This window comes from Ailuropoda melanoleuca, chromosome 15, assembly GCF_002007445.2.
Source record: "Ailuropoda melanoleuca isolate Jingjing chromosome 15, ASM200744v2, whole genome shotgun sequence".
In the NCBI taxonomy this organism is placed as follows: Eukaryota; Metazoa; Chordata; class Mammalia; order Carnivora; family Ursidae; genus Ailuropoda; species Ailuropoda melanoleuca.
In genome coordinates, this window is record NC_048232.1 from 85,085,873 (window position 1) to 85,098,868 (window position 12,996).

Below are 12,996 nucleotides of genomic sequence, written 5' to 3' on the forward strand. Positions count from 1 at the left end.
ATATACAAACTTGAGCCTTAAAGGCACTGAGGGAAAGCAGACAGGAAGCTCAAGCACCTGGCCTTGTAGGACTGAGAAAAGGCACACCATCTTAAGAATTCATCCCCCAAAAGAATAAGTAGTGTGGAGTGGGCACACACATAGGAAAGGTCTGAGAAAGCTTCAGAATCCCCAGCACGTCTGCCGCTGAAGGCATTTCTCACCCCGAGTCAGTCAGTAGAGACAGAAGGAGGTGACTGTTTCTTCAAATGCAAAGACAGCAACACAAGACCCAAGGAGCATGAAAATCAAGGAAACATGATGCCACAGAGGGAACACATCAGTTCTCCAATAACTGGCCCCAAGGAATTGCCTGACAGATTTCAAAATAATTATCTTAAGGAAGCCCAGCAACCTGCAAGAACATACACAGCTCAACGAAATCAGCAAAACAATACAAAAACAAAACTAGCAGTTCAACACGGAAACAGAAATCATAAAAAAGAAACAAACGGAAACTCTGGAGCTGAGGAATGCAACAGGGGACATCGGCAGCAGACTTAATCAAGCAGAAGAAAGAATTTGTGAACTCGAAGACAGGTCACTTAAAATTATCCAGTCAAAGGAGAAAAAAGAATGAAAAAGAGGGAGGAAACCCTACATGAATTATGGCGCACCACAAGAAAAAAATTTATGCATTATGGGAAAAAAAATAATACAATACGGGAGAATCTTCTTCATCAGGAGAAGAGAGGGAGAAAGGGGCAAAAAGCTTAAAGAAATAATGACTAAAGACTTCCCACATCCGGAGATGTGGACATTCAGGTACATGAAGCTCAAAAGTCCCCGGAGAGATTCACCCCAAAGAGACGTTCACCAAGACACCTTATAACAAAACTGTCAAAGATCAAAGAGAGAGAAAGATAATATGATTCCACTCATAAATGGAATCTAAAAGCAAAGAGAATAAACAAACAAAAAGCAGAATCAGAACTAAAACTATGGAGAACAAATGATGGTTACCAGACAGAAGCTGTAACAGGGGGTGAGCAAAATGGGTGAAAAGGGAAAGGGAGATGCAGGCCTCCGGTTACGAAATGAGTAAGTCATGGGAATAAAAAGCAGAGCGTAACGGAAAAAGGCCAAAGAATTTTGAAAGCTGCAGGAGAAAAGAAACTCTTCACATACAACAGAAGGCCTGCCAGCCACCAGACTGGTGCTGCCGAAATGCTAAAAGGAGTTGTGCAAGCTGAGCTGATGAAGGGTAATTAATAACAAAAAAGCATGAACGTAGGGGCGCCTGGGTGACACAGCGGATTGAGTATCTGACTCATGATTTCGGCTCAGGTCATGATCTTGCAGTTGTGGGGTCAAGCCTCAAGTCAGGCTCCACACTCAGAGGGGTGTCTGCTGGGGAATCTCTCCCTCTCCCTCTGCTCCTCCCTGCCTCAAAATAAATAAATAAATAAATAAATAAAATAAAAAATTAAAACTATAACAAGAGACAAAGGTCATTATATAACTAAAAAGAGGTCAATTCATCAGGAGGATATAATAAGTGTAAATACGTATGCACCCAACGTTGGAGCACCTAAATATATGCCACAAATATTAACAGATCCGAAGGGAGAAAGAGAGAGCACTACAATCACAACAGAAGACTTCAGCCCCCACTTTCAATAATGGACAGATCACCCAGACAGAAAATCAAGAAAAACTGGACTTGAACAATACCTTAGACCAAATGGACAGACAGATACATTCCGGACATTCCATCCAATAGCAGCAGAACACACATTCTCAAGCACGCAAACATTCGCCAGGACAATGATGTTAGGTCACAAAACATGACCTATGTTAGGTCTTAACAAGTTAAGAAGACTGAAATCATATTAAGTGTCTTTTGCAACCATAATGGTTCAAAGTCGAAATCAACAACCAGAGGAAAATCGGAAAATTCACAAATTAACAACACGCTCCTGAATACCCAATGGGTCAGAGAAGAAATCAAAAGGGCGATAAGAAAATATCTTAAAACAAAGGACAATGGAAACACAACATATCAGAACTTATGAAATATAGCAAAAGCAGTTCTAAGAAGGGAGTTTATGGCCAAGCATCTGCAAAGGTGTTCCACATCACTCATCATCAGGGACATGCAAATCAGAACCACAATGAGACATCCCCTCACACTTGTAAGGATGGCAATTACCAAAAGAGGTGCATACTGACGGGAACTGGAGAAAAGGGAAGCCCTGTGCACGGTTGGTGGGATTGTCAATTAGCAGAGTGAGTCACAGAGAAAACAGCATGGAGGTCTCTCAAAACATTAAAAATAGAACTACCACTTAACCCAGCAATCCCATTTCTGGGTGTGTCTGAAGCAAACAACATCAGGATCGTGAGATCTCTGCACTTCCATGTTCACTGCAGCATTATTCATAGTAGCCAAGATATGGAAACAATCAAAATGTCTGCTGATGGATGAATGGATAAAGAAAATATATATACAATGGAACATTACTCAGCTGTAAAAAAAAAAAAAAAAAAAAGGAAATCCTGCCATTTGTGACAACATGGATGAACCTGGAGGACATCATGCTAGTGAAATAAACCAAACAGAGAAAGAAAAATACTGTACAATTTCGTTTATAGGTAGAATCTAGAATTTAAAAAAAAAGTCAGGGTGCCTGGGTGGCTCAGTTGGTTAAGTGTCTGCCTTCGGCTCAGGTCATGATCTTGGGGTCCTGGGATCAAGCTCCCTGCTCAGCGGGGAGTCTGCCTCTCCCTCTCCCTCTGTCCTTCCCCCGGCTTGTACTCTCTCTCAAATAAATAAAATCTTAAAAAAAAAAAAAAAAAGTCAAACTCACAGAAACAGAGAGTAGAATAGTGTTTCCCATGGGCTTGGAGGCAGGGGAAATGGGCAGATATTCAAAGGGCGCAAACCTCCATTTACAAGATGAATAAGTTCTGCGGATGGAAAGTACAGTACGGCGACTATAGTAAATAATACCGCGCCATATACTTGAAATTCGCTGAAATATGGATCTTAAGTGTTCTCAGTACACAAAATGAAAACAAAAAAAATCTAGACCAAATAGGTTAAACTAATTTGAGGCAAGGCAAATGCATTTCTCATTTATAATGTATGCCAATGCCATTTCACTTTTTAAAAAGCTGACTGTAGTAATTTTGTAAAAGGATTTCAGGCCACTTTAAAAAGCCTGAAAATTCTAATAAAAACATGAATAATACCCAAAGCACCCAACATTTGAAGGAATTTTCCTATTTACACAGACCGGTCCTATCCCTCTTCAGCGCCACAGACCCATTAGTGAGTGAGTACTGAGGACACTGTTCGTAATACACACATGACGCTGCCCCACGTCACACAGGACACAGAATGAGGGTCTCCTGTCACCGAGCACAGTCCCAGGCTGTGCCTCTTGTCCCAATGTATTCGTCACGTCTCCCTGCACGCTCAGCAGCTCCCTGGTTTGGACGGGCGATTATGAAATCTTTCACTCATAATGACCAACAACTGGAGATGCTCCTTCGACAGGTGAAGGGACACATGACTCCACGATAAAGAGGAAGGAACACAACATCATGACGAGAGTCTCAAATGCGCTATGAAAAGTCAAAGAAGCCAGTCGAAAAAGGCCAGTTACTGTATGATTCCATTTCTATGACATTCTGGGAAAGGCAAGATTGCAGGGTCAGAAAACAGACCAGGATGCGAAGAACATTCTTGAAACAGTACAATAAAATCATTTACTAGTCTTAGAGATTTTCACTAGAGCTGCGTGGCCTCACTATTTACAATCCCCCTGTTTGTGTTCCTACCTGTCTGAATAGCCTGTGGTTTTCAGGATGGCGTCAGTATCTTTGATGGTCTCTTTCTTCCAGTAAGAATCGGAACTGTCATCCCAGCTGGAGAAAGAACTGCTCCTGAACTCCATCGGCTCCTCCAAGTACCTGGATGAAAAGAGGGACAGTGACTTGGGAGACCTTGCTGATGTCCTCCACACTACACTCCCCGGCCCTTGAAGGTGGGAGCGGCCACGGGACTAGAGCTGACGGACGAGACGGCAGCAGGCACGAGGAGGGCCCTTTCCAAGGCCCTTAAAGTACCAGCACTCAACGCGCCCAGTCCCCCCTCCCCACGCCACATGGAAGACAAAGTGGTGTTTTCCAGGTGCGACAGACTCAGGCAGAAGCCTCCATCCGTCAGGAAAATCATGGGGCCACCCAAAGGCCAGGTAATCTGGACAATCACCTGTACCTTCAGCTGAACAAGAAGTAAACCCCCACTGTGTTAAGCCTTTAAGACAGGGGGGATACTTGTCAGTGCAGCCTAACTGTGCCCATCCGGTAGTACGTGACATCTTCGAGTGTCTTTACCAACTCGAGGTTACATATTTTGCTTTCTTTGCATCTAGTTCTGCCCAATTAGGTAGTCACAACAAAAACCCCATTCAAGGAGCTCCTTGCTGGCACTCCCTGCCATGTTACCCCCAGTGTAAGCCTTCAATCCTAACACTAACTCTCAACTCCCACTTCACGGAAAGGACGCTAATTAGCTGCCTCCTCGAGTCAGGCACGCAGCTACGGACGGCTATCACTGGACCGTCTGCAAACGCTCCGGCAGCCTGGAGCTCGGGGTGGACCTGATCTGTCGTCAGCTTCTCTGAGGAGATGCTGGCCTTCTAGATCGGTTTACACTTTTGTAGCCGAGCATCACTGAGCAGGGCCTTGCTTCGAGAGCCAAACTCAATGGCAGCTTTCCGTCCTGCAGGCTGACAGAACAGGTCCTGACAGTGAGCAGCCGGCTTTGTCTGGAACAGGACAGAGATGGACGGCTGAGGGGGACGTGCCATGGAGTCTCACAATTCACAACAGCCTAGGATGGAAAAGAGCCCTGCCAGATACGCACTCCATTGAAAGATGGGGTTCTGGGGCGCCCGGGTGGCTCAGTCGTTAAGCGTCTGCCTTTGGCTCAGGGTGTGATCCCGGTGTTCTGGGATCGAGCCCCGTATCGGGCTCCCCGCTGGGAGCCTGCTTCTTCCTCTCCCACTCCCCCTGCTGTGTTCCCTCTCTCACTGGCTGTCTCTATCTCTGTCAAATAAATAAATAAATAAAATCTTTAAAAAAAATAAAATAAAAATAAAGGTGGGGTTCAAGACGCTCAGAAGGGGCAGATCCAAGGCTTAGGTCCTGAGGAAGGAAGGGTGCTGCAGAGGTTGTGGAGGCTTTCAAAAACGCCACCAGGCATTCTGCAGAGTAACAAAAGCGGCACACGACGTCATGAGAAGTACGGAGACGGAAGGAAAGCCTGGGCAGCCAGAGGCGCCTGTAATCAGAGCGGGCAGCAGGAACCTGCGAGAACAAACAGGCCAAGGGCCCAGATGAGCTAAGATCTGGGAGTGGAAATGGTGAGAACATACTCTTTTTCTTGGTTAAAAAAAAAAAAAGAAGAAGAAAAAAAGCGAGGAGGGATAAACTTGCTATTTGAAGCAGATGGTTTGACTTTACAGGGGTAATAGAGAGAAAGCAGAATTTCCAAAAGTGGCCACTGCCTTCTCTAGCAAGGAGGTCATTAAGAGCAAATCTCATTACACTGGCCTCCTCTCCCCAGGAAGGAAGACGCAGGCTCAGAGTGGATCTGTGTGTCGGCGAGGAACGGGCCAGGCTCTCTCTGTGGCTGATGGGCGGGTGAGCCTGGAGCCTTGGACAAGGAGACTTCAAGTGGCTCAGAGAAAGAAGGTTTCCAAAATGTGGGAGGCACATTGGCCTGGAAAGTTACCTTCAATTATTAGAGAGACTTATTTGTAAGGGCTCAAGCAGAAGAATTAAGACCAAGTCAATGAGCAATTTAAGAAATCGTTAGTAAGCATCCATGAGGAGCTGAGGACGCAGGGCAAGGAGACATACTCAGTCCTTGCCCGCACGGGGCTGGCTGATTTGGGCTCAGAAACCCAGGGAGGTGTGTAAGTGGAGGTATTATTCCTCATGGAGCTGCCCTTGGACCGAACGGCTGTCTTGAGGAGGAGAGGGAGTGCCGCGCAGGTGGGGACCACGTGGTCCCCTGGACGATGCTGGGGGCGGGGCAGGGCGGGAAGCACTGGACAGGGGGTGGCTGGAGCTTTCAGACTCTTCACAACTCTGAGCTGCTGGGCCTTAGGGTGTCGCAGATTTAGTTGTCACTCCAAGGAACCGGTCTTCATTCATATACGCCCAAGTGCTTATCTTGGAATATACGGGGCATCGGAGTTTCTGAATGACTGGGCTATGGAAAATTCAGCAGAGAGAAAGCCATCCTGCTAGGATCCCACCGGTCAGCAGGAGCACCGGACAGTGTTCTGCGTGCTGGGGCGGCTGGGCGTGGGGGTGGGCTCTCTGTGCCGACCGACGTGGAGGGTGGGGCATGCAGCACCCCTCGGGGGCACAGTCAGCTGCCCCGCCAGGCCTCAGGCCCACTGGAAGGATGGCTGACTGAGCAACAGCCGTCCCCGACTTCCAATGACTGACTTTCTAATGTTCTGATTTCTGGATCCTGGTTCTCAGTGCTTGTCCCTTGGATTTTACCCTCGCGCTCCATCCGCATCCAACCCTGAAGACGTTCCTTACAAGCCCGTGACAGAAGTACCCCCGCAGCATGTATGAATGGGATTTGGAGCTGTAGACAACTGTCTACCCCAGTGAAGGCCACGCTGACTGCAGGAGGCTGGGCAAATTGTTCTAGGGTCATTATTTTGTACTCAGTATATAATTACATTGTTTACATCCTGAATATAATGGAACTCAATTTTAAAAAGCCCAAAGATATGGTGGATCTTATTTTTAATAGAAACAGCATTCTTTCATAATTCATAATGTTCAACTTCTAATGGGCTAATGAATAATTTGGAAGCAGTGCACGCTCTTCACAGAGCGAATGTGCTGGCTCTCCCAGAGGCTGTGTCCTCTTTCTCTCAGTTGCCAGGGAACTAAGAGTGTCCTTGTTCTACTCGCAGTGGTTACAACCGAGCAGGGGCACTCACGCTCCTGGTGGACAACCTGCAGGGGATGAGGACACGCCAAGGTCTCTCTGGCGGGAGCCCACTAAGTGACGTCTGTATAAAAACACCTGCTCCCACGTTTCAAACCACAAATCACTGTTTCATAGTAAGAAAGGCCTTAGGACTAACTCTTCTGACTAAAGCTTCTGGAGAAAGAGCTTCTGGATTCCTGAGGCTCCTGACAAGGCAGATATAGCCCCCTGGGAGCCGATCAGTGACCTAGAGCCAGTGAAGTTCTCCAGAAGTTTCTCAGGGCCCGTTCCATGGATAACTTCACTTGCAGCCATTTCTTTGCTACTTGGCCACCAAGCAGTGGTGCTGACTTAACTTGAAATTTCTTTACTTTTCTATGCTTTTACGGGCAGCAGGTGCTAATGAGCAGTGAAATAATAAAAAAGGTGTGGAGAAGCCAAACTGGCCAATGTGGAACCCACGTCACCTCGAGTCTCCTCGTCAAAGACGCACTCGCTCATTTAAAGAGCGAATCTGAAATGATCTGATGTGTATGAAGCTCTCAAATCAAGTTACAAATTTAATTTTATCACGTAGAAAATGTATTTAAATATATTTAAAAGGCATACTTCGGGAGTGACCTCTACGGAAACCGAAACCTGGTGTGTCGTACAGGTGACTCACAGCAGGCAAAGAGAACCACCCCCCCCGCCCCCGCCATCTCCGACAGGAACACCACTCAACTGCTCACTGTTTTTGGTAAAACATCTGGACTGAAATAACGGGAAGTATGTGAGAAGAATTTTTTAAGGATAGTACTAACCAATGAACTCTGAAGAATGGATCTCACAACTGGCTTCTAGTTAATATTAACATGGATCTGTACTGGCTGTATTTGTGAAGCAGACGTCCATCACGTACATATGAAACCACCTGAAGCCTACATAACGGCCAGACGACAGTAATGCCCTTCCAGACGTGTGCGACGGAGCCCGTCAGTGACAGGCGCTCCTTCGATTTTCCCGACCTCCAAACTTGAAGGAGGCCCTCAATGTGGTTAAGTATCTAACAACATTTAATTAAACATTTAAACTGGGTCCCTTGTCTCTTGAACTGAATGTCTGTATCATAACAGCAGCTAAACACAACATGAATAATAGTGCAGCACTATTCCAGACACTCCATTTGCACGAATTCATGTCCCCTCCTCATCACACAATACTGCAGGGCAGACGCCAGTATCCTTAACTTACAGACGAGGAAGCTGTGGCACCGAGAGGCTGAGCACCTTGGCCAGGGTCACACAGTCATTAAGGGGCCTACACTCTTACTGCTGTGCCCCCGGCCGGTGCCCACCTCCAGTTACCAGCCCAGGCGTATGTGGTGCCTTTTTAGCGGGACTCTCCCCGTGCCGGTCAGGTTCTCAGAAGAACCTCCCCCAAGGGGAGTCGGTTCAAGTTTAAACTTGTTCTCCCTGCCCCTCAAGCCCCTGAGCCTGAACCACCGCACTCAGCCACGGTCGGCTTCACACTGAGCTCACGGTGAAAGCCGACACGCCGGAAGCCGGCTTACCCTGGGAGCCCTCAGAGCACACTAGTGTTCTCCACGACTCGATACACACACAGCAGTGTTCACTTAATCTTCTGTCCTGCCCGCTGGAGACTCCGGAAACGGGTATTCTGAAGCAAAAGGATCTGGACCTCTGGGATCTTGCTTTTTTCTCCAATTTCACGCTCAGATAAACATAAATTCCAACCTCTAACTTTAACTCTCGGTTGATGATTTTTATTCTCAAACATCTTAATATTTGCAAGCACGGTCCACTTGTGAATGTTTCCCCAATTCTCTTCCCCAAAGGACACCCCTGACTCCAGCTAAGCTTTAGAAAGCAATGAAATGAACGGACTTGCAATTTGCTCCTAATGCAAATAAGCGAGTCAGTCCACAGCTTTCGCTGCCTTTCAAAACAACACATCACGGTTGATTTTTAGCACATTACCTTGAGCTGGAAGTAAAATATGAATCATCGTTGTCATCACTGTACTTCTTTCTGGGTTTTGCTATGATTGGTGTTTCCTGTTCAATGGTCTGCATGTCTGAAGTCACGGAATGTGAAATACCACTTGAGAAAACAGAGAATAAAATGGGGAAAAATTACATTCGTTCATGAAGACACCTCTGTTCACTGAAGAATGCACATTTTAATCTATATTCTCAACAACAACAAAAATGTACTAGTGGGGTTAAAAGCATGAGCAATAAAAACAGTACGTGTATCTTTTGGCATCAGCGTTGAAAATCCTTAGCGAGGACTGGAACTAATTACACAAAACACAGTCACACATTTCAGTTCTGTCTATGGCGTCCGCTTAGTGACGAGTCAGGCCTATTTCCTTTTTTCTGAGATTCAAATTTGGAATTTTTCATGCTATGCTGACATTTAAAGGAAAAAACCGAAGAAGGGAAGGAATCAAGAAAAAATAGTTTTCAAGCTGACGTTAATAAGGAAAAGCCATTCACGATCAGCAACTCGGCTTAAATCCTGGAAGCCACGTACCTTCTGCAGTTTCCGAATCCCATGCCGAGTCTCTCTGACTCTACCTTTTTTTGACCACTCATGTTCACCTTCTCGTCCTTTTTTATTTGAATTTCAAGATCCTTATAGGCTAATCGCAGTGACGAAACGCTGCCAGAAAAACCAAATACTCCTTAATTTAGCTTTAATTCTGTGTTCTCCAGTTAAAGCACTACGCAAAATTAAACACGTCGCTTGTAATTTGAGCTTTGTGCTGCTTTCCATAATTAATAATTAGGAAGGCAAATTGGCACTTTCTTCCCCTAAAGGTCTTTTTTGAGCAGACGCTCAAGAAAATTTGAATGAGTTTACAGCCACTTTTGGTTGCTGCCGAACTGTTCTAGTTCCTATCAGCCATCATCATATAACAATGGTCTATACCACCTGCTACAGAATTACATATTACACACAGAAATTATGTCCTACAGGATAGTAAAAAGCAGAATTCCTTACCTGGATAAATATTTTCTTTACACTTGCACATTATAGAGCCAAAGTAGGTTAGTCTCACTGGTTTGCTTGGTTTTAAGTATACACCCACCCACATTCTTATATGTATTTGACTTTACAAACAGATAAATTAAGAAGGAGTTACTTAATTGCAAAAGGATTCTTCAGAAGATCTCTATATCATCCGGCTTCTGAGAGCATTTAAAACTGTGCTGCAAGTCAGACACTAAAGATCGGTTTATCAAGAGCCTGTTACAAATGATGCATCACAGGGGTAAAAAGAGGCATACGCCACTGTCCCCGACCCCCAGATTTCTAAAAATGTTATAAATACTTAATTTTTCACAAAGAAAACTATGCCTATATTAGCAATAACAAGAGTATTTCATATTAGTAAGACAGCAACAAAATGTCGGGGTCCTGAAAAGTGACGTACCCATCATATCAGGAACTCTAAGCTATTATCCATTTTATAAAATTGTGTAAAATGTCGTGAATTCCTCGTAAGACACTGTGTGAATTCCATACTAATATAAATACATTTCTCTGTATTACTAGCGAATGACAACGGAATTTCCTACTAGAAAAACATAGTCAACAGAAAATAGGAAAAAAAAAATGGAAAAAAAAGATCCTTCTGCTGTTTTCTTCCTTAGTAAGCCAAGCACGATTTGTTTTTTTTTGACCTGGTAGTTTGCTCTCTTTATTATTATTCCTACCGAACAGATTCTCGCAATGTACTCAATTTTATCACTCAGAAAATAAGTAATAGCTTTGAGTATACTTTTTGGAGGAAGACAACAGATCTGTTGAAAATCATGAATAGATAAAACGGTAGCACCAGATTCTTCTGGAGAGGATGAATAGATGGGGGGAAAAGGTGCTACTAGGGAGAGAGGAGATGGGAGAGCTTTTCTTCTCCAGATCTGACATGGGACTGGGTCTCCTGCCCATGAAAAGCATGCACTTGACTGCCCAGGCCTCCCGTCACACCGATGGAATTAAGAAGTCGGGACTCGTGTTTCTCAAAGTGCGGGAGCCCTTTCTGGTCCCCGCTCAAGGGAGGGCGTTAGGCCACTGAGATCAAGCAAGGGGAGCAGCTCTGCCTCTTCCCACTCTCCCCACCGACTGTGCAGACCGCTCTGAGGGGGGGCCCAGGAACTGCATGCCAGGCGGTGAGGACGAGGCTAGTGCATGGACAGTTAGAATTTCACAGGCCGACGAGAGAGAAAACTGCTGCTCCTGACAGCCTACTGAGCTGAAGTAACTATTCACAGCCATTACAACGTGAACTTGCGGAAGAGGCTTGTTGCATCTTCAGGATAAAATGTGTGTACTTTCTTGGGCTGGTGCAGCCCTAGTTTGGTAGAACTGGGCTGCCCGGGGCTGAGAGGGAGGACAGTGTTTCGGGCGAGGCTGTCCTGAACGTGGCCCAAAAAGCCGCTTCCCAAATCAGATCCAGAACCCCCCGGGGCCCCATCTCTGCGTGTATGCCGTACCTGACTGTCCTAAAGAAAGCTACCAGTTAAGGCAGGGGTGCTGCTAACATTATTGTGCTAATCTCCATCCACCGACCCGCAGGGAGGAAGCTGGTGCTTCCTGCGTTCCCCGCCTTCGGATGGGCTCCACTGGATTTTCCAGGCTCCACTGGATTTTCCACGCTCCAGCAAAACCACAGCCTAGCAGTCTGCACACGGCCCACTCCCAACCTCAAGAGGAGCAGTCAGTGTGAGGCCTCAGATTTGACCTTCCCCCCGCTTTCCCAGGGTCGAGAACCTAGCACAGAGAAATTAAAGCGAGGTCTGTGACCCAAGGACGCACATGTCACAGAAAGCATTTCAAACCGTATTTAGCCTAACTACAGTTTAGTGCTGCCCCCTATGTTCTTCGAGTTAAATGACAAGGAGAAATAACAACTTCAAATCCTCGGGGCTTAGCAACCAGAAAGTCCCTCCGGGAACTGTTAGTGTGAACAGTAAGAATCACACGAATTGAGCCCTCCCCCTGCATCAGGCATTGTCTGGTGCACTTGCAGAAGCATGAACTAAGTTCATCCTCAAAGCGTCAAACCGCATAAAATAAGCATTATTATTTTCTTCATTATGCCGTCTACAGTAACTCAAGCCAGAACTGATGGAATACACATGAAGAGAAGAGAAAATACCATAGAAGTAAAATAAACACACGTAAGAACGAGGAACCCAAGCTGCCTCTCCTTTCTGTGCTGTGCTCACCCTGCGTTCTCCTCTCCCTGTGACTGTTTCTATCCAGCACAGGCACTCTGCAGACGGCCTCACCGCTCTTCTGTTCCCAACACGAACAGGGCCTCTTGAGAGCCTTCAGGGCATACTTAAGCCATTCCCTTGACTGGCCTCCCGGCTTCCAGCGTCTGGCCCACATACTGTGCATCCCGATCTCACTACCGAACTCGCTTTCCAAAATGCACCCCTTCATTCCAGTGCTCCTCTCGGATAAAATGTAAAACGACTGGCCTGACTTTAAGGTGCTCCACATTATCATTCCAATTTCTCCAATCCAGGCAGCCTCCCTCCCCAGCAGCCAATAAATAAATAAACAAATAAACAAACAAATAAATAAAATAAAATGGCATCTGGAAAGCGAACCTCAGAGTTGTGTGATTAACAGATTAATGGTTTCATTCACTAAAAACACACTATTGGAACTAAGGTAAACTTACATTGATTCTTCCTTAGGTGCCGCCCTGGCCAGAAGGTCTTCCTGTTCCTTCATTTTATCTACAGCTTGGGCTTGTTTTTCAATTTCATTAAAGCATGTATTCGCCACTTTCTGGGCTCCCAAACTTCCTTTTTTGGCTCCAAGCTAGAAGATAAATAGAATCAGATTCTACCCAAACTGCTGAGAGCTTCTGTACCAACAGCTAACACGTACTGAGCTATATTACCTGCCAGGCACTGTGACCTGCACTTTACATGTGTTCTCTCACTTAGTCCTCACGAC

General features: G+C 45.7%; 1 protein-coding gene across 1 annotated transcript in view; it reads right to left on the reverse strand.

Annotated features, from left to right (window-relative positions):
* Positions 1–12,996, reverse strand: part of ARFGAP3 (ADP ribosylation factor GTPase activating protein 3) — a 41,806-nt gene that overhangs the window by 9,040 nt on the left and 19,770 nt on the right. The window contains exons 10-13 of the mRNA XM_034643690.1: positions 12,716–12,858; positions 9,550–9,678; positions 8,992–9,114; positions 3,826–3,957 (exon numbers count right to left, since the gene is read on the reverse strand). Coding sequence (XP_034499581.1) covers positions 3,826–3,957; positions 8,992–9,114; positions 9,550–9,678; positions 12,716–12,858 — 527 coding nt within the window. The remainder of the gene's footprint in view (positions 1–3,825; positions 3,958–8,991; positions 9,115–9,549; positions 9,679–12,715; positions 12,859–12,996) is intronic.